Genomic DNA, 25,861 nt, shown 5'->3' with positions numbered 1-25,861 from the left:
TGTGAAATGATACATATTTTACTCTAAGGAAGCCTTCTTTTACATTACTTTGAGCAATTCCCTTTCTTCTTGATTATTTCACAATAATAGAATAGTTGTATCCACTGTGCTTCTTGTCTATTTTACCATTAAGTAGATGGGGAATAATTAATGAAGAGTAACAGAGAGCGAGGTTCTTAAAGACTACCCTTTATAAGAGAAAGAAATAGAAAACAAAAGCAACATTTTATTCTTTCTTAATCATTTTTCCCATCACATTAATCTTAAGTTGCAGGAAAATATCCAGTGGACAAATGTGTTTCAAAACCAAAGTGGTTATCTTGAGTCTTAGGTTTTCATTATTAAGTTAATAGTTATTTAAAATACTGTGCTTCATTGAAAAATATTTAAAGCGATGCTAATTTTGAAAAGCGGCAGATATGAAAATCCATTTTATTAGAATGTATTTTATAAATCAGCTGATAATAATGCTATTGCTTATAGTCTTTTCATCTAAATTAATAGTATTGAGGATATTTCTTCCAAAAGATTTGTGCTTATATATGCTGAGACAGTAGATTGTCAGGGCTTAATGCTACATTTCCAGAGTAGTTCCTATTTAGGCAGACAGAATTTAAAGAGAACTGATAAAGACTAAAAAATACTAGAAAATAAATTTTTTCCCTAGAAAACTTGAAGTTTAATTTTAAAAAGAAACAGTTTTACAGATAATGTGTTTTTATCCTTATAGTGAAAAATGAGCTGAAGAAATGCTGAATGCAAGCTAGGACAAAGGAGCTTAGTTTTTTTAAATTAAATTGAAGAAATCTTTTTTATAGTGGACTTTCAGTCTCGTAATCACATTTACACTATGACTCTGGAAAGACTTGTAAAAAGCCCGAAAAATACCTATTTGAAAGTTACATTTAATTTTATTCAAGGCAAAGGATAATTCTGGTCATAATATGATACATGATAATCCTGTATGTAAATTTCCTGATATTGTTTACACTAAGCAGATAGATTTAAGTGATTTCTGTCATTGAAAATGAACATGTCCCTGCAAGCACCATGTGTATTTATTCAATACCAGGAGCTCCTATTTGAGTGAAATATATATTTTTAGGTGTAAAGCATGCAAATAAGTTCTGGTGAAAAGGTTAATTCTCCATAGTAAACAGGTCAGCAATTGGGATAGTAAGGCATCCTGATAAGGTTGTGATGATTACATGAGATGAGATATGTAAAAACCTTTGTAGAATATAAATATTGTCAGTTGTTATCCTGAGATAAAATAAATAGCCGTAGTTTAATTTGAGTTGTTCTACCATTATTTATTGTTTTATGGCTTAAAGATATTCTCTGATCTTAGAAAAAATAATGATTATTGTCTTTCCTTTATCTGTTTGACCTAAAATTGTTTTTATAGACTATATCTAATCTTTATTAGATATTAGTCCATAAGTAAAAATTATTAAATTGTGTTTTTCAAGTTTCAAAATCAAGAACAACAAAGGAATCTGGAAAAGAGGAAAGTAAACATACTTGTGTTTAGTCCAACAATACAAGTAGCTAGTAAAATAATTTCTTTCAGTAATTAAAAAATAATTCAGACCTTGAACGTTTTCTGAGATATAAATTTTTGGAAATGTATTTTGAGTAATTATTAAGATATCTGAATTGCAAATATTCTTTAAATAAATGCAGTTTTGTTTTAAAGTATATATAGTAACATATTACATTAACTAAACTTACCAGGCAGCTTTTGCTAGGCTATTCTGAGATAACAAACCCAGAAACTTTCAGTGGCTTATGAACAGTAAAGGTTTCTGTCTCACTCATTCTGCATGTCCGTTGTGGGTCAGTTATGGCTCTGTTCCGTATCTTCTTCACTCTGGGACCCAAACTGATAGAGAAGACTCTATCTGAAATATTGCTGGTTGTCACAGTAGAGCACATAGCAAATGAACCTTGCCTCTTAGAACTTTTGCCCAGAATTAACACATGCTACTTCCACTCAATGTTTCATTGTCTAAAACAGAGTTTAGTGAACTTTTTCTGTTAAGGGGCAGATACTTTTCAGGTTACATATGGTCTCTGTCACATATTCTTCGTTTGTTTGTTTTTTCTTTTTACAACCATTTTAAAAATGTAAAACTGTTCTTATTATGTGGTCTGTGGGCTAAAACAAGTCATGCGGCCAAGCCTGATGTCAACAGTGAGGGAGAGTGAATGATGGTGAACAATATTCCCAAAGAATTGCTAGGATTAGTATCGTCTGTAGATTAATATTATTTATACTTTGCATATCAATAGCTTATAAATAAAATTCTTCTTTTACAATCCAAAAAACTGCTCTCTTGGGACCAAACATTCTCTTTTAAAACTTACTTAAATAATAAATTTGCATGGGGAAGTCTTTCCTAAATACTTAGCCCTGTCCAGTTATCACAATTTCCAAATCTAAGTTCTTAATTTATAAAAATAAATACAGAAAAAAAAACACCTCTGTGAAAAATACTAGATAAAAACCAGAAAGTGACCCACAACACCACTTCCAGCGTAGCACAAGCCAGACAAGGTCTGCTAAATCCACAGAGAATGTGCGTTTGTGAAACCAGGAGCCTGCATTCTGAAACAAGTGAGTGAGTCGGCTGAAAGTCCAGCAGCCGCGCTGCAGTGTGGGAAAACAGTGGGCTGGTGTTTGGAGATGGACTAGTACTTAAAAAAAAAAAAAAGCCCAGGAGTAGCTGTGGATATGATGGGGAGAGCCGCGCATTGAAGCACTGCGGGAGTGGGTTGGGCTAACGCCTTGGTGTCTGGCGAGGAGGATACCCCTTCTCACACCCACTGCTGATTGTCTCAAGACCAGGGGAGCAGAGGGGAGCCAAAAGGAGAAAAAATACCAGATTCCTTGCAGCCATCCCCTCAGTGGGCAAGGGATGCTCCTGCCCAGGGCCGGACCCACAGCCCAGAAACCCAGTGCGACGGGGAGTCTTTCCCACAGCACTGCATACACGCCACAATATCGGCCGTGTACAGTGGCCTTTAATGCACCCACAGCTGATTGTCCCAGAGCTGGGAGAGCAGAGCTGTGCAAAAAGGGGGAAGTTAACCCGTCCCATTCAACTATCTTTGAAGAGGGCTGGGAACACCCCTGCATGGCCCGGTGACCCAGGGCTTCCCTGGAGGCCAGTGCGCACTTGTGACGTGGCACAGCCCTCCCTCAGCAGAGGTCCTGGAAGAGCACAGCTGGGAAGGGGGACCCGCTTGGAAACCCCAGGGACCCTACACGAATACCAAGGACTTGTGGGCCAGGGCAGAGACAATCTGTGGAAAGACTGAAATGAAGGCTTAGGCTCCTGCAACAGCCTTAAATCTCCGGGAACACCTGGGAGGTTTGATTATTCAAACTGCCCTGTCTCCCTAACCACCCAGCCACACGCCCCACATTCAGGGTGGACATCACAAACAACACACCCAGACTTGATGCACCAATTGGACCCCACAAGAATCAGACCCCCACACACCACAAAGGCAAAGTTGGGGAGATCTGACTTGAGGGGAATAGGTGACTCACGGACACCATCTGCTGGTTAGTTAGAGAAAGTGTATGCCACCAAGCTGCAGTTCTGATAAATTAGGGATCAAGTAAAGCAAATGCCAAGAGACCAAAAACAACAGAAAATCTTAAAGCATATGATAAAATCAGATAATATGGGGAACCCAAACCCAAACACCCAAATCAAAAGATCAGAAGACACACAGTATTTGGCACAATTAATCAAAGAACTACAGACAGGCAACAAGAGCATGGCACAGGATATAAAGGACATGAAGAAGAGCATGGCACAGGATATAAAGGACATAAAGAAGACCCTAGAAGAGCACAAAGAAGAAATTGCAAGAGAAAATAAAGAAATAGAAGATCTTATGGAAATAAAAGAAACTGTAGGCCAAATTAAAAAGACTCTGGATACTCATAATACAAGATTAGAGGAAGTTGAACAACAACTCAGCCTCCTCGAGGACCACAGAACAGAAAATGAAAGAACAAAAGAAAGAATGGGGGAAAAAATGGAAAAAAATTGAAATGGATCTCAGGGATACGATAGATAAAATAAAACATCCAAATTGAAGACTCATTGGTGTCCCAGAAGGGGAAGAGAAGGGTAAAGGTCCAGAAAGAGTATTCAAAGAAATTGTTGGGGAAAACTTCCCAAACCTTCTACATAATATAAATACACAAAGCATAAATGCCCAGCAAACTCCAAATAGAATAAATCCAAATAAACCCACTCCAAGACATATTCTGATCAGACTGTCAAATACTGAAGAGAAGGAGCAAGTTCTGAAAGCAGCAAGAGAAAAGCAATTCATCACATACAAAGGAGACATCATAAGACTAAATAGTGACTACTCAGCAGCCACCATGGAGGTGAGAAGGCAGTGGCATGACATATTTAAAATTCTGAGAGAGAAAAATTTCCAACCAAGAATACTTTATCCAGCAAAACTCTCCTTCAAATTTGAGGGAGAGCTTACATTTTTCATAGACAAACAAATGCTGAGAGATTTTGCTAATAAAAGACCTGCCCTACTTCAGATACTAAGGGGAGCCCTACCAACAGAAAAACAAATAAAGGATAGAGAGATATAGAGAATTTTAACAGATATATGTAAAACATTACATCTCAGGTCACTGGGACACACATTCTTCTCTAGTGATCATGGATCTTTCTCCAGAATGGACCATATGCTAGGACGTAAAAACAAGCCTCAATAAATTAAAAAAAAAAAAATGAATTTGTTCAAAGCACATTCTCTGACCACAGTGGAATACAAGTAGAAGTCAATAACCATCAGAGACTTGGAGAAATCACAAACACCTGGAGGGTAAAAATGAGGGGGAGATGAAAACATTCCCGGATAATCAAAAGCTGAGGGACTTCACCACCAGTAGATCAGTCCTATAAGAAAAGCTAAAGGGAGTTGAGCAGGCTGAAAGGAAGGGACACTAAACAAGTGACTGAAACTACATGAAAAAATAAAGATTACCAGTAAAGATCACATGGTAAATATAAATACCAATACTACTGTATTTTTGATTTGTAAATCCACTATTTACTTCCTACAGGATCTAAAATACATAAACTGTAATGATTAATCAGTGGTTGGACTCAATGTAAAATGTGTAATTTTTGACAAGAACTGCATAAAGGTGGGGGAATGAGGGAGTGAAGGAGCATAGTTTATGTGTCATATTGAAGTTAAGTTGATATCAAAGAAAAACAAGATTGTTACAGATTTAAGATGTTAAATTTAAGCTCCATGGTAAACACAAAGAAAGTATCAGAGTATATGACCATAGAGATGAAAAGTAGAGTAGGGGTTCCGAGAAGTGGGGGAAGGGGCAATGGGGAGTTAAGAAATGAGTGTAGGGTTTCTGTTTGGGGTGAAGGGAAACTTCTAGAAATAGATGATGGGAATGTGATAGCACTGCAACATTCTAAATATTATTAATCCCACTAATGGAATGCAAGGGAGGGGGTGGAATGGGAAGATTTAGGCTGTGTATATGTTTCCACAATTGAAAAAAAAAGACAGTCTAAATAGATGACAATTAAATGCCAAGGATGATCCTGGATGGAATCTGAGGATGGAGGAGAGGAGGCTGAAAGGGACACAGATGGGACATAAGGAAAAAAAAAAGAAATACAGAATGTAAGCTTTGTATCAATGTTGAATTTCTTGAACTTCTTAGTTGCACTTAATGGGATTGCATAAAAGAATGTTCTTGTCCATGGGAAAGGTATATGTGAATTATAGTGTTTGTTCAAAGATGTGTGCAGCTTGCTCTCATATGTTCAGAGGACAGAGCAATAGATGATGGATGATAGATAGGGAGGGAGGGAGGGAGGGAGAGAGGGAGGGAAAGAAAGAAATGGTGGTGTGACAGGATGTTAAAGGTGGTGGATTGGGGTATCGGGAGGGGGGTCGGGGTATGCTGGAGTTCTATGTATGGGGTTTGTACGGTTTTTGCATCTGTTTCTATAAGTTTGAATTTATTTCAAAATAAAACTTCTTAAAAAAAAAAAAAAGAAAAAGAAAGTTATACAGTGACAAGCCACCTGCCCATATTCAACAGCCAGTCAGTTCTCCTCCACAGAGGAGACCAAAGAACCAGTTTTTTGTATCTCCATGTAGAATTATTCTGTGGCTGTGCAACAAAGTATATATTTTTTATTTATACCCTTTATTTTTTAAACAGATGTTAGCATATACTGCACACCCTTCTGCAATTTGCTTTTTTCACTAAATATATTTTCGAGATAATTGTTTATCAATCTCAGCATTCAATTTATTTAAAAGTTTCTATATATTTATCTCAGTCACTTCCCAGGCTCTGCTGCTTAGCCTTATAGGCTACTCTCCAAATAATTCTTACTTAGAATAAAACATTTATATGAAATTCAAAAATAAATAAATAAATAAATACACACATATATACACTTTCATATTTATACCTGTAGTAGTGAAGAACTAGAAAGAAGACATTAGCAGATTAGAGAAATCAATTTCTGGAAGACCATGTGGATGGAGAACAGTACCTGATTGAGCAGAATGGAGGAAATCTAGTGTAAAGTACACACAAGGAGAGAACTAAGCTGATCCTCAGAACCATTCCTACTTCCATGTACTGCAGAGGGTAGCATCAGTCTGGGGATTAAAAGCAGGGGGTTCTCTAAACGTTTGTAAAATATACTGCTTTGTCTTCATTCAGCATGAAAAATAGTGGCAGGCTTGTGATTAGACCTGGGGCAATAAATATCATTGCTTTCTTCTCTGGAAAAACTCAGTGACTCCAAGTAAAGACCACCCCAAATTAGCATTTGGGGGTCCCCAGGGAAACTGCCGGCTCCCCATCTAATCATACTTAAGCCCATCAGTGGGCAAATGAGGTTTTAAAATGCAACTTTTTAATGATACATTCTTAAATATACCTAGGCAATTGGGGCTCAGGAAACAATGGGGTAAAACATCCACCAGGAAAGAGAAAACTCAGGATGAACAGAAATAGTAGTTACTGGAAAAGGGGACAAGAAAAAAATTAAAAACGAAGTCTAGTACATTCCAAAAGATTTGAATGTTAAGAGGTGATAGCAAGGGCAGTGATGACTTCCTGATCCCTTCCTCAAGCTAAGATGTTCTTTAACTCAGAAGTTCCCTCCCCACTTTCTTGGCACAGCTCCTTTGGTGGGTCAGTCTTTTAGAGTTCTTTAGGAGTCATTCCTGTAGACCCAACTAGATCCTGCTCCTCCAGCTCCTCCAACTTCATAAGTACCTAATTTTCTGAATTAAATCCCTTTCTTCTTAAAATAACTGAAGTGACTTCTCTTTCCTTCCCTGAACCCTGACTGTTTACAGTAAAGGCTCAGGGTTAACATTAGAATAAGAGATCTGAGATTTTTCAGATTTTAAAATTTTAATCTAGTCATAACTAGAGTTTGATTCTAGTTAAAATTATTTTTAACATTAATTCTGAGAAAAATTATATTAGTAGAAAGAGAGAAGAGCAACATTCACTTGCTTTTTTCCATGTGCTGGATACAATTTTAAGCACCTGAAATAAATTAACTCATTTAATCCTCACAGTTGCTTTCTGAAATAGGTACTTTTTATCCTCAATTTATAGTTGAGAAAATAGGCAAAGAAAAGTTAACTGAATTGCCCAGGGTTACACAGTCAGTAAGTGGCAGAGTAGGGATTTAAATACATCTTTCTCCATAGCCTGTGCTTTTAATTACTATATACTTTATCATACAACTTATAGTATCAAAGTTGGCCTTAAAGAGGGTTGGATTTGTCTAGGAATATTGATAAAACCAAGTTTAAAGTATGAATATGTCTTTTCTCCCCTGTAATTTGTTTTTGTTTTATGTGAAAATCTCACAGAGTTCCTAAAATGTCAATATTAATGATTTTTAGGACAAAAATACAATGTAAGCTAGATCCAGAAATGAAAGCTAAAAGTGTTCTTTCATAACCAACACTGGTATGCTGCTGAAAATTGGGTTCTATTTGCTTCAGAATGTCACATGTGGGTAATGCTTAAGCTATGGATTGCCTGATATATTATGACAAAAAAATTTTCATGAAAATGTGCTCAATTCCTTCTTTATTGCTCTGTGCCATTTCTTTTTAAATTTTGGTTCTTTTGGAACTGTTACATTTCTTTGATGTTTCCAATCATTTCCTTTTAAATCTTTTATGAGAATGTATCATAGAATGTGTTAACTCAACAACAATCCTAAAATCTCATAGCTCAAATCAGTTTAACAGTTACTAAATTATGTTGGTTACATATATAAAAGTAGAAGCATTTGACGAGGTTGCACTCCTTAGCAAATGGGTTTCTCATAGCAGGAGTTTGAATATTTAAAGGGAGAAAGGTGAGAAAGTATGTTTACAGACAGTCCCCAACCTAATGAATATAGTTGTGTTCCCAAAGTTCATTAATAAGTCAGTGTTTGGACAGTGTTTGGATGTTTGGACTAAGGCTAAATATTACAAAAGCACTAAAGATTCTAGGGGAAATTAAGTACCATTTAAGCTTTATTTCTATTGGATAATAAGATAGATGTATTTCCCATCTTCACCCTTACTCCCATGGCAGTAACTCTTGCAGCCTGGAGATTGGAATCATTTGGGGAGTTGAGAAGGCGACCCTCCCTTGAGGAATCTGGCAGAGGAGGCAACAGTATACTGTGGCTGTGTTGCTGATGAGGGATTCCATTGCCTAGGATTTGGTCAAATACCCATGGCCTCTGCGACAGAGAATGGAAATGCAAGTGCCTGACATTTTTAGTCTCCAGAGTGAGAGAAGAGCTCTTCCAGCAAGAAATAAAGAAGTTAAGAATGGCTTTTGGGTAGGCAACTAATTAGTTTACTGTGGCTTACAACCAGGAGTTTTGGTAGCAGGCTTCAAGTTTATATGTTCATAAGTCCATGTTTATGCTTTTACCATAAACTTATCTTTTTGGGAGAATGTAAATAAAATGAATCATTACTCCTTTAAATTTCTCCCCTCCTTCCAAGTATATATTTCATATTTAAAACCTGGTTATCAGATCCAACATATGCCCATTAATTCTTTTCAAGGTGGATTTATATGTATAGCCTATTCACTAGTGAACATCTGTCTTATACTGAATGGCAAGGAACAGTTTATAACACATATGCAGTATTTCTTTCTTTTTCATTACCCCAATCTTTTTTCATCTTCTTTTAATAAGAACTCAGGCTTTTTTTTTAACCTTTGAATTTATTTGTTTCATATTTTTACATGTTTATTAGAAATGCCACTCCAAAAATCAGTATTTAAACTGAAAAATTAAAAGCTAAATGTTGTGAAATGGATCCACCACCAAACCCTCTTCTCTCCTATAGTTGAAAAGCAGAAGTTATCAGGGTAAACTCCACCAACCATTTGCATCGGAATCTCCTAGAGTACTTTTAACTGTGTAGATTCTAGGGGTGTAACACCAGATCCACTGATTCAGAAAGTCATTGGGAAGAAGTCTAAAAATCATCATTTTAAACAAATTTCCCAAATGATTGTTGCATACACTAAAATTTTAGAGCCTCTGGCATCTAAATTGTTTTCCCAGAAAACATTGTAGATATGAGTAAGATGAGGAGTATCTATAGTATATATTTTTATCTATTTTCTGTGTTTCATCAGATCTTTCCATCTTTTATTTATTGTCTTTGGTTTCCTTTTCAAGTGTTTAGTGATGCATGCTTATTATGTATTCACAAAATAAGAGGAGTAATAGTATGAAGTGTCAGTTGAATTATGGCAAAAATATAAAGAGAAGTTTCCTGTTTAGAAAAACCCACACCCTTATTTAAATAATTAATGTTACTCATAATGAGCCAGAGTTTCCATTGATTAAATATTTGCATCAGTTAGGATTCTGTCGGTTTCAAGTGAGTGAAAACCAATTCAAAATGTCTTAACCAATATGGGGAGTCTTGATAGATAGATAGATAGATAGATAGATAGATAGATAGATTGATTGATTGATTTTCATACAAGTGGAAGATCCAGGAAGTAGACCTTTCTTCAGGCTTGGCTTGATTCAGTAACTGATATAATATCACCATGATCTTGGTTTCACTCCACTCCCTACCTTTCACCTTCACCTTTCCATGTGTCAACTTCATCATCAGGCGTCACATAATAGCCTTCTTGAAACTCATTGTGTCTCACTGGGATTTGTGCTCACCCCAGAACCAATCACTGTAGCTACAGGATTGGGCTGCACTGGTTACTTTAAGCCCTGGAGCTGAATGTTGGGTCACTCCAAACCACATTAGATGAGAGATGGAAAGGAGTAAATTCAGGGTACCACTACTGGAAAGATGTCATGAATGGATGCTAGAGTGATAACCAATGTACAAAATAATGTTTATTTTAAGTTCTTGAAAATGAAATTAACTAAAGCTTTAATCTTTGGACACAGTGTAGGTGAAATCCTATTTTAATCAATTTGATGATACATCATAATTAGGCAGACTTTTCTTCACATCACTTTTATGTTTTGCAAGTTTATCAGAAAGTTCATCAGGAAGCCATCTTTCTGATATGCTTATTTGGTATGAGCCAAATCAAGATGTATAGGCCCCTGCTTAGATCTGTTGAACCAAAAATTTAAGGGAGTAGAACCTGAGTATCTATCTTTGAAAAGCTCTACCGATGACTAATGCCTAAACAACATTGATTGCCATTGCCCTGTGGAATCACTTATCTCCATATCTTACCCTTTACTGTTATTTCCTGGATAGCCGTAAGGACTAAAATTGCCAAGTTCTGAAACATCTATTGATTTTGATCATAAGATTTAATAGGAGACTAACTATATTATTCAGAAAACTCTTAAGACTTGTTATTAGTATAAAATATTTTTCCAAAACTATCTATTCAAATTGCAACAAACTAAACTATTAAAAATCAACCTTAACACAGTTTCATCAAAAATACTTGTAGTAGTAATTGGATTTTATTGATTAGTTTGAAATATATTTGAATAGGAAGAAATGGTTGTGCACACTAGTAAACATTAATCCTTTCATTGCCTTTGGCTTCTTTCAAAACTTTCTATTTTGAATGTACTGTAAAATATTAAAATTACTTATCTCCTTGATTCATCAGAAGCTTGGCATAATTTGAGAGCAGAAAAAGTTGTAGAACATTTAAAAAGACATTAACCCCATTATGGTCATAAGAAAAATGTTTTTTTTACCAGTGTTCATTATATGTAACTTAGAATATTATAGACTAGATTCAGTGTATTTAAATATAGTTTTTTGTAGCTCTGAAGACATTTGAACTAAATTTTCAGGAATTGAGAGATTCAGCATTTCCTGGGGTACATTGGGTGCTTTAGGAACACGAATCTCAAAATGTGACAGTGGCCCAGTAATAGTTCTCAAGGGCTTTTTACAGTATAGTCCCACCTGGACTGTCCTGATAGTCACACTGTAACATACATAGGGAACAAAGATAGCATTAAAATATTTGTTCCAAAAGAGTACAAATTGTGATAAAGTGAAAAAAAGCATTGCTATTTATCTAGCTTTTGACATTTCATTTCCTGGGAACTGCTTTGAATGCTCTATGAGGATATGTACAAAAACAGCAATAATAACATTATATGAAATAACTTGGGTAGCTAGAGAATTCAGTATGAAGTTGCATTAAGACTCTCAGAAATATGCTTCTATGTTCATATTTCAGTGAATATATAAATCATATTTTGCTGTTTCCTTTGTCGATCAATTACTCATAACATTCGAAATTTGAATCAGAATTAATCATCAGATTGTTTTGTGGCATAAGAGAATTGTTAATACTACTTTAAAGTTTAAGAAAAGAAATTTTAAATTCAAGATGTTCATAAATTTAAACTGAAATCATTGTCCTAATACCTTCAATGAGAGTGTGTTTAAGATCTTAATTTGTGTAAGGTAATTAGCACAGTACCTGGGACTTCATGGACTATCAGTAAACATTAGTGTGCTATTATTATCATCATCATTACTACTATTACTGCTACCATCACCACTACTACCACCACTTTTAACCATTTTTTTTTTTCATCAGGATAGTTAATTTGGTTTCCTTTTGGTGGGAGCTCACAGTTCATTATCTTGACAATCCATTTTGTCCCTATTAATGCACTGTGTGAATAATTTTTTAAAAAATATTTTCCCTTTTGTATGGATGAGAATGTGTTATAAAATATGACAGAAACTGTGGATTTTTGAAATATTAACCTTTTACTAGTATGATGTATAATGTAATTAGTATCTTTCATGGCTTATATCACTTTTTCATAGAGGCAAGACTTAAGAAATATTAATTCTAATTTTGAATATTACTATTTTATTATGATATGTATGTGTTTATGCATATACATATATATACCTCTTTACATTTATATTTATTTTTATATCTATTTATATATTGAAAGCCATACATTCACATCGAGCCACCAATTCCAATCCAGCATTACAGGATTCATACTAATATTCTCCCTTTTCAGATTTGGACAGTAAGAAGCTGGCTCCCGTTACTGTTAATGTATTTACTCATTTGATCAATCCTCCTCTCCATTGTAAATACCACCACCTCTCCAAATTCACATCCCAGCTCTCTGTAGTTTTTTGTTTGTTTGCTCCTCCAGCATGGAAGTCCTCATTGTGCTTGACCTCTGGCAACCCTTTGATGTACACTCTCCTCAATCCACACAGGTTCTGAATCCACATACCAGACTGCTCCTGATGCAGAGATACCTTCCTTATCCTCTTTGGACCCTGGCACCCCACATCAAATCACCCTCCCTTGGAAACATCCTCCTCACCTTACTTGGGATCTGAAACCCAAGTGTCAGAGTAAAACATACAAAACTTTTATACCCCTCTGATTAGATGTCCTTCTCACCCTGTTAAGTCTCTGACAGCCCATTCTGGGCCATCCCCCCAAACGGTACATCTCCATTTCTCTGCCAGGGTTCTTATACCACAGGCAAGGCCATCTTTTGGTGGAAATACCTTCCTAGCCCTGCTTAGGATCTGATAACTACTTCTAGGCTGCCCATTTGGGCTCTGTCACCCTAACTGAGTCACCACTTCATCTCCTCCCTCTGGCCTCCAGCATGGGCACCTTCCTCATTCATACTCAGGCTCTGGCGCCATCAGTGTGCCACTTGTCTATAAGGATGCCTTCCTCACCCTGCTTGGACACACTTAATAGATTGTTATAAGTAAATAACTTCTTGGCAATCCCTCAGTGAGGTCAAAGATGATGATGATTATGATAATGACTATGTTTATTATGATGATGATAGCAGCTAACTTATATTGATCACTAATACAGAAAATGTGGTTCAACTATATGTTGCAAATAATTAAGGGATATTTCTGTTTTCCAGGAGTTTATAAAATGGCCACTAAGTGTAAACTTCAGAGTATTTCAACAATGGTATATTTTGACCTTCTAGGATTAAAAGAGACTGAACTTTCTTCTGGATTCTAGTGCAGCTGCCTTGAATCCAGCCATCTTGGATCTTGCCTACTGTTTTAGATCTAACTATACCTCTTACCTTAAGCCCTACTAAACCTGACTTCATTCCCATTCCTTGACTGGATAGCAGCTTATAAAAATCTTTTAGATATTTAATTCCATTCTCTGGATTTATTCTGATCTTTCTTCAGAAGGGGAACAATAACAGTGGTCAAAGGCCCTTCCTGTAAGTCAGCAGGAGGACAGGTGGTAAAAAAAAGTTGGTAACTCCTTTTAATTAGGGGACAAATAGCCCTAGTATGTCATAGTCCAAATGTTGCAGTTATACCACCTATAGGTGAAGAAATTGCTAAAAGTGTGCACTTGTTTCTAGTGACGCTTCTTAGCAGTTGCCCTCTTACCATATTGTCTGAAGAGTAAGACACAGTTTGGGAGCCAGTGGTCATTTCGTTCTGTTCCACTGGGAGATAGGTTCTTCAGTTCTTGTTGTTTCTTTAATGTAATAGATGGAACTGCAGTGATAGTAAACCTCAAACCTGTACCAGGATTTATTTACACTGTAGATGCCCTCAGATTCATATCTTGCTCTTCACATATATTGACAGTATGATAAAAAATGAATAACAGAAATTATATAGCAAATGGGTTTATTTTATTTGGTAGCAGAGAACACCAGGAAATGCCTAAAACTGAAGAGTCAACTGGAGTTACAAAATATTGATACCAATAATGATGAACCTGATGATGGTGTCCAGTATTTTAATTAAGTATCTTCTCTTGCCTTCCATATCCTATTACTGTGTTTATTTATGCATACCTAAATGAACTGAAAATGATCAAAGCTTTCTGTATTTTCCGAAATATTTTTTTTGCCTTTTTGCCAATTGGTAGAGGAATAAAATTTTGTAAGAATCCTAGGATTGGGTGCTAATTAAGACTTTTTGGACAACTGTCTGATTGTTTATCCCTGAAATCCAAGCCCAAAAGATAATTTTATTCACATCTTGTTTTACTCTTAACTAAGAGTTTGCACATCTGCGTCTAAGTTTTGTACGTTTTACATTAGCAATTGTCTCGTTACTTGTTCTATATCATTAATATTAAATAAAGCCTGTGTTTCTTGCCTTGGTTAAATGCATACTTAACTCATTCATAAAGCACTTCAACAGTTTACAATGTATTTTCATATAATGCTTGTTTTTAGATCTTCATACCTTTATTCCTGATGGCACCTCAAACTCAACCTATACAATATTGGACTCATTTCTCTTCCTACCCCAAGTATGTTCCTCCTCCTTCTGCATTCACTAAACCATTTTACAGCACTACCATACCAACAGTTGACAAAGCCAGGAACCATCTGCTCATAATTTATATCTAAACCTATTGTTTCTCTCTCCAAAAAGTCTTATCTCTTTTCTTTCCTTTTCACCTCCACAGGCCCCCATAATTTTCACCTGTATAATTGCATTAAATCTTCTAACTGCTCTTTTTCTTTTCAGTCTTGTCATCCTCCATGCTATCACCAGAACTGATTTTCTAAAACAAAGATCTAATGATGTCATTTTCATCTTTGAAGGCAGAGACACTGTCCTTTGTCTTTCTTTATGTCCAAGCAGCTGTTATACTGTCTGGCACCTTGCAGGTATTCAATAGCATTTGAGGAAACAGTTGATTGAAATTAGATTAAATACCAGTAAGCTATATGGTCTATGAGTTAAGAGTGTGCTTTATCTGAGCTTAACATCAAGGAAGGTATTAGAATAACACTATAGGCTACTTCTGAGATTAGACAGCAGGCAGAGCAAATTCTAGCATAGAAAATGACAAGATAGAACCTTTGTTTCTATGTGAGATTTTCTGGTAAGGAAGGTAAAATTAGCAGATCAAATGAAGTGGCCATATCATTTATTCCTTAAAAGCTTAATGAACAAGGAGCCTGAGCACAGGGGAATATTGGAAAAATTAGAGATAAGTAAAATGTCGCCCTTGCTTTAAAATAGACTATTCAGTGAAGGTAAGACCAGTGCTAAGTGCTTTTGATAATCTTTGCTTTGATTATCTTTTGATAATCATTCAATTTCTGAAGTCCATACCTTATTATATCCAGTTTGAGAGTCATCTCATTATTAACATCATAGTTAACTTTTATGAAAAAATTGTCAACTTTTATCCAGTTAACGTCTTTTTAGCTAACACTTTGTTTTGTTTTGTTTATTTAAATACAATCTTATTGAAATATATTCACATAATATACAGTCCTTCAAAGTGTACAATCAGTTTTTCATAGTGTCATCGTGTTAGCTAACATTTTTTAAAAGTAATTTTAGGATGGTTGTAAATTTCGCATTTTTTGCTATGAGCATATTGCAAACCTATCAAATTGATTTCTGTTCTAGGCTTTAATTTCTTCTGAATTTGCTGATCCTAAAACTTTAAACATCAGGTTGTTTTCCACACTAATGGGGGATTTAATTGTTATTTATAAATTAGAAGAGAAATTGTGACCAGTAACGGTGTGGTACAGTGACCAGGATTACCCCTCCTGCTGAAGTTAACAGTAAAGAAGCTATATGAAACATGAAAAAATATCATATGCATTGAAGGGGTAATATAATTTTAAGTAATTACCAGGCTAAAATCTAGAGAAAGCCTGGAACCCAGAAAGATAAGCATAGCATTCAAAGTCATTTCTGCCTTGAAGGCATTTGTCAATCTATACAATAAATTATACATGATTTGGTTGATTTGTATAATTTTACAATAAATTATACATGATTTGGTTTGCTCTTTGTTTCCTGTTTGCCCCATCTATGTTCCCCTTTCCTCATTTTTGTGGTGGTGGTATGTTAGTGGTTGCTTTAGGCTTTATAGTTTGCATCTTTAACTTATCACAGTGTACCTTCTTTAATATTCACCACTTCATGTGTAATTTAAGAACGTTTACAGTAAGGTTCCATCTTCACCTCTGTACCATTGTTTTCATTGTTTTACTTCTTCCTATGTTATGAACCCTCAATATATTTTTATTATTTTATGCTTTAAACAAGCAATTACATTCTAAAGAAATGTAAACCATTAAAAATCCTTTGTAGTTACCTATATATTACCATTTCCAGTACCTTTTATTCCTTTGTGTAGATCCGAATTTCCATATGGTATCATTTTCTCTATGCCTGAAGGACATCTTTTTTTCCTATAGTGTTGGTGTACTGATGGCAAATTCTTTCGCTTTTTGTGTGCCTAAAAAAGTCTATTTATTTTGCCTTTGTTTTTGAAAACTATTTTTGTTGGGTATAGAATTCTAGATCGGTAGGTTTCTTTTCTCTCTTTCTTTCTTTATGTTAAAAATGTAGCGATTTCAGGGCGGTGAGATGGGGTTGTCGGAAGAGCTGGACGCAGCGGCTGGCAGCAGCTCGCACCGGCTCGACCCCGGCTCGGAGCAGCGGCGGCCCGGGCTTCCACTGTCCACGGGCTGAGGACCACGTGTTCCTTCTCGGTTCTCGTGCGGGCCCCGAATCCCGGCCGCAGCGGGAGCCTGTGGCCCCTCTGAGGACCAAAGATGAGCTTCCTCTTCAGCAGCCGCTCTTCTAAAACATTCAAACCAAAGACGAATATCCCAGAAGGGTCTCATCAGTATGAACTCTTAAAACATGCAGAAGCAACTCTAGGAAGTGGAAATCGGAGACAAGCTGCTATCTTGCCAGAGGCAGAGGACCTCGATGAACAGATTCCCGTTAACACGGGGGATGTATATGGAACTATTACAGAATTCTGCACCGAAGCAAGCTGTCCAGTCATGTCTGCAGGTCCACCATACGAGTATCTTTGGGCAGATAGTATTAATATTAAAAAACCAATCAAATGTTCTGTTCCAAAATACATTGACTATTTGATGACTTGGGTTCGGGATCAGCTTGATGATGTAACGTTTTTCTTCTAAGATTGGTGTCCCATTTCCCAGAATCCTTATGTCTGTGGCAAAGACTATTCTAAAGCGTCTTTTCAGGGTTTATGCCCATATTTATCACCAGCAGTTTGATTCTGGGATGCAGCTGTGAGAGGAGGCCCACCTCAACACCTCCTTTAATCGCTTTATTTTCTTTGTTCAGGAATTTAATCTGATTGATAGGTGTGAGTTGACACCTCTTCAGGAATTAATTGAGAAGCTTGGATCAAAAGACAGATAAATGTTTCTTCCAGAACACCATTTCACTCTTGCTTCATCTACTAGAGCCACCTCTTTGCTATCTGTTATAGACTAGTAATACAAACTTTAAGAAAACAGGATAAAAAGGCACTCATTGTCTGTGTCTACAGATAAAATTGTCCCAAAGGTAGTTGGCCTCATGGCTTCAGAGGGAGACTTTCAGGGCAGGCCAACTCTGAGCCTCTGTGTGACCACGCCTGTTACCATCCTGGAGGCTCTCTCAGTTGTAATATGTGATGACTGATCTGGAGTTTATTAGTGGACCTATTATTCATTTGCTGAAGAAAATGATCGAGTCTATTTCAGATGACAGTAGAGTGGATATTAAGAGTTTTCACCTGTAATTCATTAACAAGTTTCCAAAACAAATTTCTAGCAATACAGTTAGATCACTTTTATTCCACTTCTATTTACAAATAGAAAAGGCATTTTTAAGTTTTCCTTAACATTTAGAACATTTGGGTCACTTTGGATAACCTTTTAGTCTCAAGTTTGTATGCTGGTGTTTTAATAGATAAGAATATATGTGTGTATATTTTTATAAAACCCATTATTGCAGTTTAAATCATATAGCATATGGGAGCAAAGTTACATCTAAAGTGATTTTTATTTTTTAATCTTTATTTAGGATTTATTAACATATAAACCTATCTAAATTGTTAGGAGCCTATGTGTGTATCAGAAATAATTTTTTTAAGGCTTATAAGGATGATCCTGTAGATTTTTATTTTTAAATGCTTCATTCATTTTGGGTTAAGAAAAAGAAAACTACCTGAAAAGTATGACAAATTTAGGTCTTAAAGCCACTATTTTCATCCATGTTGATTTTCAGAGGCCTTGGAATTCTGGGTAGAGGAATGGAAGAAAGTACTGAGAGTACTTGAGTTATTTTATTTTGAATTTCCTTCTTTTACAAAAACAAACTTTTCTATGTTTTATTGTGACTTGAGACTTAGTTAAGAGTAATGTGTAATGCACAAACTTTGTCCCAATAAGGATAACAAGGAAAACCACAATGAAAATCATGAAGGTGTACACATTTTATAACATAGCTAAAGGTTGGATGTGCTCTGCCTATTCTTTAATATGTGTGTGTTTAAAGAAGACAAAATGGGAGGAATAAGTAAAAAAAAATTCTTCATTCTGTTAATATTAAAAGATTGGATTAGTTCCTTTGGGCATTTTATCCTGTTTTAATTGTTGTTATATCAAAACTTGAATTTCTTTTATATCTATTGGGATAAGAATAATATTCCCCTTTAATGAAGAAAACTTCTATTTTTTCATTTGGCTTTGAGGCTTCAGTAAACTCTATCTGGCTGTTTAAAAAGTATTAAGGCACAATAAGTATACTGGAAGTTACTAAACTGGCACAGCTTAAAATTCACCAGCATTCTGTTTTTGCAAAGTACTCACCAACCATCTTGATGGCTTTAATAAAGGTTATACTTGATAGTAAAAAAAAAAAAAAAAAATGTAGCTCCACTCTATCTGGTTTCTGTTGTGTACAATGATGAGTTTCCTGTCATTCTTGTCTTTGTTCTTCTGAATTTGTCCTTTTTCCTTCTGGCCACTTTTAAGATTATCTTTTCCAGTTTAATTGTGATGTTCCTAGGTATAATTTTATTCACGTTTCTTCTTCTTGGGAGTTGTTGAGCCTCTTGGATCTGTGGGTTTATACTTTTAATTAAATTTGGGATTTTTCTCTGCCATTGTTTCTTCAATTGTTAATTCCGTCCTGCCCACCCCCTTTCTGAGACTCTGATTACAAATATGTTAGACCTCTTGAAGTTCCACAACTCACTAGTCCTCTGTTCTTTTTTTGTCCCCCGGTATTTTTCTCTCTGGTTTTATTTTGGATAGCCTTTTTTTTTTTTCACCATGTGTTTAGGTCCACTAATCTTTTCTTCTGCAGTGTCTACTCTGTTGATAATCCAATCCAATATATTTTTCATCTTGGACATTGTATTTTTCATCTCTAGAAGTTAGATTTGGGTCTTGTTATATCTTCCATGTTTCTCCTTAACATGCTCATGCTTTCTTCCATTATCTTAAACTATGGAGTATATTTGTAATAGTATTTTAATGTCCTTGTCTACAGTTTCTCTCATCTGTGTAATTTCTGGGTCTCTTTTTATTGATTTCATTTTTTCTGTGTATCGGTTGTATTTTCCTGCTTCTTTTGCATTCTTAATTTTTTATTGGCTACAGGTATTGTGGCGTTTGCATTGTTGGGTGAATTCTTTTGTAGTCCTTTAAATATTTTTGTACTTTGTTCTTGGATGCCATCAGGTTACTTGGAAATGGTTTGATCCTTTTGAGGCTTGCCTTTAAAAAAAAAACTACTAGACAAAACCAGGTATTCCTTAGACTAGGGCTAATTTGGCCCCACCACACAGGCAATACCCTTCTAAACACTCAATCCAGCGCCCCATGTTTCTCTTCAGTGTCTCCACTTTGGCTAATGAGAATGTAAATTATTCCCAGCCCTATCTGAGTGCCTAGAATGTTCTGCCTGGTTCTTTCCAGTGATTCTTTCCTAAGCCATAGATGGTTTTCTCATGTGCATGCACTGATCAGTACTCAGCTGAAGACTCCAGGTCTACCTTCAGAAGATCTCTATACCTTCTCTCTACTCTCCAGTACTTTGCCCTGTTAAATCTAGTTACCTTGGCCTCCCCAAATTTTCCACTCTTGTCTCCTCAACTCACGGATACCTCTAGGCTCTGTTTGGGTTCTCCCTAACTACATTTCAGCCTTGAAAACTCTCTAAGCAGTAAGCTGCTCTGTCCTGCACTGCCTATTGTCCAATATCTGAAAACCAGTTTTTCATTCATTTTGCTTGTTTTATAGTTGTTTAAGATAAGAGTAAAACTAGTTCCTCTTACTCCGTCATGACTGGAAGTAGAAAAGACAAGCTGATTTTTAATTCAAAAGAAAATGTAAAGAGCCTAAAATAGACAAAACAATTTGGGGGAAGAGAAGGGGGAAACAAAAAGGACCTACACTTCTTGATCTCAAGATTTACTACAGAGGCACAGTAATTAAGATAGTGTTGTATTAGTATAAGGATAAACTAACAGACTATAGTCCGATGGAACAAAATAGAAAGTCTGGAAGTAGACTCATGTAACTGATTTTCAAGTAAGTTGCCAGAGTAATTCAATGGCTATTTATTGTCTTTCAGCTTGTGGTGCTGGATCACCTAGATATCTGTATGAAACAAATTGAACTTGCACCCCTACCTCAAACCTAATATAGAAATTATCTTGATCATAGACCTAAATGTAAAATCTAAAATTTGTAAACCTTCTATAAGAAAACATAGAAAATCTACATCACCTTAGGGTAAGCAAGATTTCTCAGGTCATAGAAAGTACAATTATAAAAGAAAAAAAAATTGATAAATTAGACTTAGTCAAAAAAATTTTAAACTTCTGCTCTTCATAGATACTGTTAAAGAAAACTGAAAAGACAATTCACAGACTGGGAAAAAATAATTCCAACACATATGGCAGATAAAGGATTTGTAGCAAGAAAAAAAAAGAGCTCTTCCCTCATAATAAAAAGACAACAAATTCAGGGGCAAAAGATTTGAACAGATACTTCCTTAAAGAAGGTATACAAATTACCAATCAGCACATGAAAGAATTCTCAGTATCATTAACTGTCTTGGGAAATGTAAAGCAAAATCACAATGAGATATTACTGTATAATCACCAGAATGTCTAAATTAAAAAAACTAACCATACCAAGTGTTGGTGAGAATGTGGAACATCTAGAACTCTGGTACTGGTGAAAATATAAAATTTCTTTGTTTCTTATAAAATTAAACTTACACTTGTAGTATATCCCAGAAATTCCTTCCTAGGTATTTACACAAGAGAATGAAAATACATCAAGAAAAAGATTTGAACCTGAGTTTTCATAGCAGCTTTATTAATATTAGCCAAAAATTCGAAACATCCCAGAGGTCCATCAACAGATCAATAGATATAATGTAGTATAGTCCTACAATGGAATACTAGTCAGTAATAAAAATGAATGAATTATGATACAACGGTATGGTTGGCCCTCAAAAATATGCTGAGCAAAAGAAGGCAGACACAAATGAATGCATACCATGTGATTCCATTTATATGAAGTTAGAGAAGAGAAAAACTGATCTATAGTGATAACAGTCAAATCACTTGTTGCCTGAGATGGGAGGATTGAGTCAGAAAGGGTGCAAGGGAACACATCCTGATGACTTCCATGTTAAAAGGGAAATTTGCAAGCCAAATGCCAATCTTTACTAAATGAGAAGACCTTACTAGATTATAAGTAGTTGAAAGCATTGCTGAGGGGGAGAGGATGGTGTAGTGTTACGGCAGGAGTTTCAGACTGAACCATGTTCTGAAGAAATACTTCAGGGATTCTGGAATCATTTGTTTCAAATTATTTTAAAAAAGAAATTATGTCAGTGTTATGAGAAGGTTTGAGCAGACATTATCCTATCCCATAATTTCTCTCAGATGCACTGAAAACTACTCCAAATAATAATGGGAACTTTACAGAGGAAGAGTGTGTGGGCCCCACATTTGAGAAGGCAATGCATAGGACACAGCCTTCTTCAACTCGTGTGCTCACATTCTTGTTGGGGTGGGACACTCCACCAGCATCACCATGACCATCCCAGTAGTGCTCTTCCAAAGAGCTGTGCCCCATTTCCTCTGAAGAATTCTTGGGGCCTCACCATTCTCACAAATTGTAAGATTGAATATTAGGATGAAGCCAGATTATATAGAGATCCTTGTAAACCAGAACAAGGGATTTAGACTTGTTAGTAAGATTGGCTATTGGAGTAAAAATTCAGAATCCCAATCACAACTCCATTTTCTGCAGGATAACTAGATACCAAACTTTAAGAAAGGTATTTATTCTCTCCAGACCTTACTTTTCTCATCTGTGAGGTAAGCATGTCATGTAAAATAGGTCAATTTGAATTGTGTTCTGCAGAAAGGCTCCAGGGATTCTGGAAATATTGGGTTCAAATTTCTGTTTGTTTGTTGTTTAATTTTTATTTTGAAATACTTTCAAACTTACAGGACAGTTATAAAAATAACACAAACCCCATATAGAGAATTCCATCATACCCCTATCCCCCACCCCAGATACCCAGATCCACCAATTTTAACATTTTTCCACATAGGCTGAATTGTTCTATCTATCCATCCATCTGTATATCTATAATTCTTAATTTCAGCATATACACAAACTATGTTCCTATACCATTTCACACCCTCACTTTTGTGAAGTTCTTGTGACAAAATTACATGTTTATACAGTGAGTCAAAAAAGCACTGATTTATTACATTTTATGCATCTGCCTTTTAGATCCTGTAGCAAGTAAAAAGTGCAGTTACAAAACACAAATACAATAGTACTGGCATTTATATTTACCCATGTCTTCACCCTCACCGGAGATCTTTATTTCTTCCTGCAACTTCAATCTCTTGTCTATTGTCCTTTCTTTTTAACTTAAAGAACTCTCTTTATCATCTCTTGTAGGGTCAATCTGCTGGTGATGAATTCCTTCACCTTTTGCTCATCTGGGAATGTCTCAATCTCTCCCTCATTTTTGAAGGATAGTTTGCTGGGTATAGAATTCTTGGTTGGCAATTTTTTTCTTTCAGAACTTTAAATATGTCGTCTCACTGCCATTGTGCTTCCAAGGTTTCCAGTGAGAAATCAGCACTTAATGTTATTGAGGCTCCCTTGTACGTGATGCGCTGCTTCTCTCTTGTGGCTTTCTGAATTATCTGTTTTCTTCAGCATTCGAAAGTTTGATTATAATTTGCCATGGCATGGCTCTATTTGGGTTCATCCTGTTTGGAGTTCGTTCAGCTTGTTGGAAATGTATACTCATGTTTTCCATTAAATTTGGAAAGTTTTCAGCCACTGTATGTTCAAATATTCTTTCTGCCTCTTTCTTGCTTTCTTCTCCTTTTGGGATTCCCATAATGCATATGTTGGTACATGTGATGGTGTCCCACAGGTTCCTCAGGCTCTGTTCACATTTCTTCATGCTTTTTCCTTTCTGCTCCTCAGCCTGAATAACTTCAATTGTCTTATCTTCAAAGTCAAGGATTCTTTCTTCTGCTAGCTTTAATCTGCTGTTGAGCCCTTCTAGGGAATTTTTTTATTTCTGTTACTATGATCTTCAACTCTTTTTTGTTTCTTTTCATGATTTCTATCTCCTTATTGACATTCTCTTTGTAGTCATCTGTTTTATTCCTGATTTCCTTTTGTTCTTTTTCTGTGTTTTCCTTTAGCTCTTTGAGAATATTGAGGACCATTTTTTAAAAGTCTTTGTCTGGTATGTGCAAGCTGATGTCTTCTCAGTGATTTCTAGCTCTTTATCTTGCTCCTTTGTTTGAGCCATCATTTCCTGTTCCTCTGAATGTTTTGTTATCTTTCATGGCAACCTCGACATTTTGATATTTTAATGTATCTGACATTTAGACATTGAAGTATCTGTTCCTTAAGCTTGTATCTAGTTAATGTTATGACAGAGATTTCCTTGAATGCCAGGAGCTAATCAAAAAAAAAAAAAAAGGACAGAAGGGAGGGAGGAAGGGAGGAAGGGAGGACCACCTTTCTCAGTCTTTTCAGTTTAGCCTTTGTGAGCGCCATCCTTCAGACCTTAGCTTTCCTAACAGTAAGTTAAGAAATGTTCTCCCTCATCTTTTCTGCACATGCATTTGTCTTGGGCATCCCTTCTTTTAGAATTCCCTTCTTTGCTAGGAAATAACATTTTCTCACATCCCAGGAACTACACTGTATGCCCCACAGACAGCAAACCTTTGCCCCAGGCAGCTGCAATTTGACTGTTTTACTGTGTTCTACAGCAGAGCTTTGTGAGCTACCTTCTACACTCAGGGTAACTTCTTATATAGCAAGCCTGTGACAAGTGTCCTGGTTTATGCTTTCAGGCTGCCACCAGACAAACTGACACAGACATACATGCTCCCAGGATGTGCACAAGGATAATTTGACTCCCTCCAGAATCAGAACCAGGGACCCACGCTGGGCATATAGGCCAGCTCTACTCAAGCTGGTAAAGGGGTGGTAATGGGTTTTAATGTGCGTATCCATGCCTTTCATTATATTTGGGAGGTTTTCTGCCATTATTTCTTTTTTTTTTTTTTCATTTTTATTGAGATTGTTCAGATACCATACAATTATCGAAAGATCCAAAGTGTACAATCACTTGCCCCTGGGTACCCTCATACAGCAGTGCATCCATCACACTTAATTTTTGTTCAATTTTTAGAAACTTTTCATTACTCCAGACAAGAAATAAAGTGAAAGATGAAAAAAGAAAAAAAGAAAAGGAAACTCTAATCCTCCCCTACCCCTAACCAACCCCCCTCAATTGTTGACTCGTAGTATTGATATAGTACATTTGTTACTGTTTATGAAAAAATGTTGAAATACTACTAACTGTAGTATATAGTTTGTAAAAGGTATATAGTTCTTCCCTATATGCCCCTCTATTATTAACTTCTAATTGTATTGTCATACATTTGTTCTGGTTCATGGAAGCGATTTCTAATATTTGTACAGTTGATCATGGACATTGCCCACCATAGGATTCAGTTTTATACATTCCCATCTTTTGATCTCCAGCTTTCCTTCTGGTGACATATATGACTCTGAGCTTCCCCTTTCCACCTCATTCACACACCATTCGGCGCTGTTAGTTATTCCTACATCTTGCTACCAACACCCCTGTTCATTTCCAAACATTTAAGTTCATCCTAATTGAACATTCTGCTCATACTAAGCAACCACTCCCCATTCTTAAGCCTTGTCCTATATCTTGGTACTTTATATTTCATGTCGATGAGTTTACATATTATAATTAGTTCCTATCAGTGAGACCTTGCCATAATTGTCCTAATGTGTCTGGCTTATTTCACTCAGTATATTGCCCTCGAGGTTTTGTCATCAACCCATTTTTTTTAATATGGTTTTGTTCTCTCACCATGCATTCCATCCCAAGTAAATAATCGATGGTTTTCTGCATGGTCATACAT

At 36.0% G+C, this 25,861-nt stretch overlaps 2 protein-coding genes across 6 annotated transcripts in view; both read left to right on the top strand.

Annotated features, from left to right (window-relative positions):
* The window catches only part of SYT14 (synaptotagmin 14), a 294,941-nt gene that overhangs the window by 238,590 nt on the left and 30,490 nt on the right, over nucleotides 1-25,861 (top strand). The window lies entirely within an intron of this gene.
* LOC119525850 (MOB kinase activator 1A-like) lies at nucleotides 17,133-17,720 on the top strand. The gene has a single exon (XM_037824652.1). The coding sequence runs from the start codon at nucleotides 17,133-17,135 to the stop codon at nucleotides 17,511-17,513; it is 381 nt and encodes a 126-aa protein (XP_037680580.1). The 3' UTR covers nucleotides 17,514-17,720.

This window comes from Choloepus didactylus, chromosome 2 (genome assembly GCF_015220235.1).
Source record: "Choloepus didactylus isolate mChoDid1 chromosome 2, mChoDid1.pri, whole genome shotgun sequence".
NCBI classification, from domain to species: domain Eukaryota; kingdom Metazoa; phylum Chordata; class Mammalia; order Pilosa; family Megalonychidae; genus Choloepus; species Choloepus didactylus.
This window is presented reverse-complemented; position numbering and strand designations above follow the sequence as displayed.

Bases quoted from the DNA above. Each gene is read 5' to 3' on its own strand.
- LOC119525850 (XM_037824652.1), top strand. From the start codon at position 17,133: ATGAGCTTCCTCTTCAGCAGCCGCTCTTCTAAAACATTCAAACCAAAG.